Source organism: Simochromis diagramma, unplaced genomic scaffold (assembly GCF_900408965.1).
Source record: "Simochromis diagramma unplaced genomic scaffold, fSimDia1.1 OVJJ01000802.1, whole genome shotgun sequence".
Lineage (NCBI taxonomy): Eukaryota > Metazoa > Chordata > Actinopteri > Cichliformes > Cichlidae > Simochromis > Simochromis diagramma.
Window position 1 is genome coordinate 2971585 of NW_024387492.1, and position 5340 is coordinate 2976924.

At 43.5% G+C, this 5340-nt stretch overlaps 1 protein-coding gene across 1 annotated transcript; it reads right to left on the reverse strand.

Moving 5' to 3' along the window:
- Window positions 1-303: 303 nt before the first annotated feature.
- Window positions 304-1576, reverse strand: LOC120724700. Its single transcript, XM_040017022.1, has 4 exons — window positions 1506-1576; window positions 1371-1426; window positions 1019-1285; window positions 304-934 (listed from the first exon to the last, which is right to left on the reverse strand). Exons 1-4 carry the CDS (start codon window positions 1529-1531, stop codon window positions 483-485), a joined length of 801 nt encoding a protein of 266 aa, XP_039872956.1. The 5' UTR covers window positions 1532-1576; the 3' UTR covers window positions 304-482.
- Between the last annotated feature and the right edge of the window lie 3764 nt (window positions 1577-5340).

Consider the following 5340-nt stretch of genomic DNA (forward strand, 5'->3'; position numbering starts at 1 on the left):
CTAATAAATCTGCTTGTTCAAGCTCAAAAGCTTTGAACCATCGGTTCAAGTGTTATGAGCATCTAATTCTAGGGGTGTTGTAGAAAATGATTAGACGAGATGCTTTTAGCATTTGCCCCATTAAACAGCTTCCGTCATTATTGGATATGTGAATCCCCAATGGCCTTTACATGTTTCTGCTGAAATTTGAGTGGACTACAAACCATAAATTTAGAAATCTTAAGTGTCATTTTAAGTAATGTCTTTTGCCATGTCAACTCATTTAGATGAGTGTACTCAAAGAGGGTGAAAAAAAAAGAACCCATAGAGAGCACAGTATTAGTGAATCAGATCTTTATTGGGCAACATTAAAGTTGGCCTTCAGAGTGTCCTCAGGGCTGCAGCCGCCTGCTAAGACGTACAGGCACGGCCGCTCAAATCAACCTGGCTGTGAGGGGGAACCCTCCACCGCGAGGCCTGGTGTCGTCCAGTCACGTCACAAGCTAGTGTAGCCAGCTACTGTGATACTGTTGCACAGACTGGCTTGGCTGCGTAAGGTCATCAGGATCAGAGCCAGCAGGTTGGCCCTTAATGTAGTGCGTATCATGCGTTTGCTCACCCCCCTGCTCAAAACTGGAGCTGTAGTGAGTGACCGTGCCTGGGGGATACTTGCCAGTAAGCAACATGTAGCCCAAAAAAGGGTTTTCAGACCAAAACCCATCAAGGTCTGATGACAGAGGGTCACTGAAGTCCTCATTGAAACCTTCAGCATCAGGATAAGACTCAAAGCCTTGCATTTCAGTTTCAGATTCTGAGTTGCCATGCTCAAAGGCCCTCTCCACACGAGACAGTTCGCCTTTCTGGAACACAGGGGGAAGAGGGTCTGGTGCTCCCACATAGAAAGGTGGAAATTTGTCAGATTGAGGGCTGGGAGGCATAACTGCCCAGCTGAAGTCTGAGCACAAAAGTTAAAGAGGGATGTTGAGTATTATGGCAAGCTTGTATTAAGAGTTTATTTCTACATGTCTGTACTAGTTACCGTGATTTAAGCCCAGCTGAAAACTCGGTTGTGTCGAGTCTGCGTGGGAGTCACTACTGTGTCCCGAGTATGCAGACGCAGGATAAGCATCAGAGCTGTGAGAGCTGCCTGCTGATCCACTCGCAGCACTACTTTCAGGGTGATCTGAATTTGGGACAACCCAAGAATCAGATGACACGGGCGCAAACACAGCCGAAGGTACTTCCCAATCAGAATCAGCAGGAGATTTAAAGTAACCACTGCTGGAGGTGACGTCAGGATCCGTACCTGCACAGCAAGAGAAGTCATTAGTACAACTTTAAAGCAGACTTAACATTTAGATTTAGAAATGCTGAGACTTGTTGAATTTTACCTCTCTTCACAGAGTAGCTGTAACTATCTCCACTCATCATGACAAGCAGCAAAGCCCTGTCGACATAGAAAAAATATGAACTGCAACAACTTGGCAGCAACTAAGACCCCTCAGAAAATATAACCACTCACTTACCCTAAGGAAAGCCAAACACCCATCATGTTGAATGAGCTTCTTAATAGCCACTGCTGCCCTGTCAAAGCGTTATAAATGCTACAAATGACCTGCCCTGACCAATCACAGCATAACAAGTTAACCACGCACAGCTGCACAGATAAAGGCGGAGCCCTCAACCTGAAATTTAAGCTGGTCCAGTTGCAATGATTTTGTTCAGTGCTACAGTACGTGCAAAACGTTTTCTTTACATACAGTTTTGTGCCTCACTGCGTGTTGGCCCAGTGATTTTGATTGGTCACTTGTTTTATCATGGTTAACGTGCACCAGTAATTCAGCAGCATGTCCATACTGTAATGAGACGGACACCTATCTAACTGAATCCCTCAGAGTCTTGGGTTGTTAAAGATAAATAACATTTTAAAACACAAGAAAGATGTCCTACGCTGGTGGAGCTAAAGTGCCAAAAGGCCCGTCACACGGCTCCCTCGTAAAATATTAGATTTCCGAAAGATTTTTACAGCAAACAAATCATCGGCGCCAACCGAAAACTGGGGTGCAGCAATTTGTTTTCTTGTCACAAAACTTTAACTCGAAGAACATATCCTGTGGAAATTGATAAACAGCGCAACTATATGAGAAAGCTCAATGCATTTGATAGAGCACATCCCTTCATTAAGATCTTATTCCTCCATACCCAGCTTGAGACTGTGCCAAATGTGCCGCGGTTCTGCATTGTGACAATTTCCGGCTCTTCAGATGTGTATTTCCTGGCTTTCTAATCAGAATGTTATTTTGTATCTCAAAAGGGGCTCCATTCAGCCCAACATTAACAACCCTCGTCTGAGATAATGTGGATGCTTCGGGCCATAGGCCACCAGCTGCATCCACTTGTCAGTCTTTGGTACAGATGCCCTGTCTGTCTGCTGTGCGAATGAAACTCATGGACTAAATTGGCACTTATTGTGCAGAATCATTTTATGTACGCATTTTAATGTGCCTCATCCAATTCCTTAACACGGTTTAATTTTATCTGCTGACAGCTATCTCGGATTTTAAACTGATTTAAATAGAAGGCTCCTGTCCCGCTTGTAATTTGTGTCTTTGAGTGGCCAGTGGAGGCCACGTAGAAACGTTATGGATCTTTGGATTAAGCTCAAATACTCTCAGGCAATTTAGTCAAATCTGCTGTATTTTCTGTGCATCATATTAGTTTCTCATACAAATCAAATGAAGAGAACTCAATTATGATGGATCAATAATTCAGCATTCTCAATTATGCTTTAATTGTAAGAAGCAATATCATCCAATCTTATTGTGTGGATAGGTGTTGTTGCTCTGCAGAGCTTTAGCTGATTGTTTGTATGAGATTAGGGCTGTGTATCAAGGAAAAGATCAGGCAATGTCACAGAGCCTTAGATAGCCGGCAAGTGATGCGCATAGACACACTCCCGCAGACACTCGGATACACTCCCAAATACACACAGACTCTTAATGACATGAACACATAACATAAAGCCAAATGCTGCCACTAAAATTTGCATGGTGCTCAGTAATGCATTAGTGAACATCACTTGGCAATCTGTTCATACGGGCTTAATTGGATTTTAATACCGCCTCTGATCTTGTTTTCTAATTAACGGCGGTGGCTGGCAACCAAGCAGAACCATGCACCCAGCAACACCTTTGATCCCGGCCATATGGAGTTCCTCCAAGCACGCCGGGGATGTAAAAATCCCTCACCTAGACGTGGGCGAACAACAGGCCCCCGTATCAAAATGGATGGGGTGAGGAAAATGAAGGAGGGTGGAGAATGGAGGAGTGCGGCGAGAGGGTGCCGAGGGCGGTGGGGGCCAGCTCGGCGGCGGTGGGGGGCGGGCAGTGGCATGTGTCATCCACACATCCTGGCGGCATTGTTATTGATTAATTTCGCTCACGATCGGTTGTGATCACAGATACATAAAACATGAGAGGGGGGACTAAATGCCTGTACACCTTATCATCCCCGCTGCCATTCGACACCCCTTCCTTGCTACAGGGAAATGTCAATAGCTTTTCTAATCTGTTTACTTCTCCCCTTGTGGCCACTGCTTTATGCTTTTGATGAAGGGCTGCCAAAAATGTGTCCTTTTTTTACCCTTGCTTTTCCTGTTTTGGCAGACAAAGTGTGGGTATTAAACTTTACATCTGCGTAGTCACCTCAGCTGTCACGTCTTCTATTTTGCTATTTATCAGGAGATCACTTATAGGTCCTGTGTCGTTTTAAAAGTGCCGGACTCGTGGTTTTTCTTTACGTCATCAGCCTGACAGAACGCAGGCAAAAGCCAACCTGGATCCTTGGCAGAAAGGGGACAAAAATCCAACAAATAGCCAAAATATAAAGCACGCCACATAAACCATGTCAGAAATTGCACCACAAAAGCAAAAGCAGACAAGAAAGAGAGATGCCGTGATCTTGACCCTACCGGTATTATCATCTAATCACTATCATCTGTATTGCATGTTTTCTGTTAGTGTAATTGAAAGAGCATAAATTCCTTTGTGAATTCTAACGAAAAAAAGCAATTATATCCCTTGGAAACTGCTGGATATTTGACATGTGTGAAACAGTAACTGCAAGTAACATCATAACAACACTGCAGGGAAAATGAGCTTTTTCAATCATCTATTGAAGAAAAATTTCAATGTTATTCTGCAGACAGAATTAGACCCCTTCCCTCAGAAGCTAGAATTGCCTCTTTAGCAGAAATCACTCATTCCTCATCAGCTTGCTGAAAATTTTGACCACTCTTACATTCAAAATTCCTTCGGTTGTGAGATTCATGAAAGTTTTCTTGGATGTACTACCTATTTCAAATCCTCCCACAACATTATGATGGTATTAAATCTGGGCTCAGGCAATGCCATTCCATAACCTTTCATTCCTTCTTTTTGAGGTATTCTGCGGTGGATTTGCTTGTTTGCTTAGGATCACGATCCCATTGAAACGTCGTCTTCCATTTCAGCTTCGCTTTTCGGACAGATGGCCTCAAAGTAACTTCGAGCCCCTCTCGCATGATGCAGAAAGCGTAGCCGAATCAGTGCCTGCGTGCAGACCTGTCCTCGAGGCAGTGAAGCAACCCCAAACCAGAACATTTTTGGAGTGCAAAGACATTTTCCTGGCACATTTTCCATTTCATTTAAATTTGGGCAAACTCTTTGTGTAGACATTCAGCAGAGGTTGTCAATAGATGCACTTTGACACCAGTAGTTGCAAAAGTTACCCGCACGTCCTGGAGAGATTTTGAGTCTGCTTTTAGGTTGAAATTACTGTGCAGGCCAGTCTTGGAATTACTGGCAGTCATTTAAAAAATCTTCACCACTTGGAGATGATTTTCCTTACCGTGGACTGATTTATTCCCAAAAAAAACCTGGAGATCTTTTAAAATCCCCTGCCAGACTCATGGGCATCCACAACCTCCCCCCCTCTCCCCCCAGAAGCTTTAGAGAGCTCTTTAGATCTTGGCGTGTTGACACCACACACTTCAATAACAAAGAGAACAGCAGACCCAAGACGTCTGAGGTTGAACTAGCTCCCTAAGAAAGCTGTACCGTTGGCTCCGGAGCTGGAAACCCTGATAATTTTATGAATTTGAATGCGTGATAAAAGCAGGGGTGCTTGTGACATGTGATGTTTCGGTTTTGTCTATTCTTTCATATTATTATGAAAATAACAAAAAATGCCAACAATCTGTAATTTGTTTGAGGATCTCATCTGTAGACATGTTTGTTTCTTTTTAAAGAGATTAAGACTTTCCTGAAAAACTGACATGGGATGTACAAACATGTGTTTTTTCACATGACAGATTGGATCTTT

Coding starts and splice junctions, on each gene's coding strand:
- LOC120724700 (XM_040017022.1), bottom strand. CDS start 1,531: ATGATGGGTGTTTGGCTTTCCTTAGG. Junction 1,427..1,505: donor GGTGTTTGGCTTTCCTTAGG/GTAAGTGAGTGG, acceptor CTATGTCGACAG/GGCTTTGCTGCTTGTCATGA. Junction 1,286..1,370: donor CAGCTACTCTGTGAAGAGAG/GTAAAATTCAAC, acceptor CTTGCTGTGCAG/GTACGGATCCTGACGTCACC.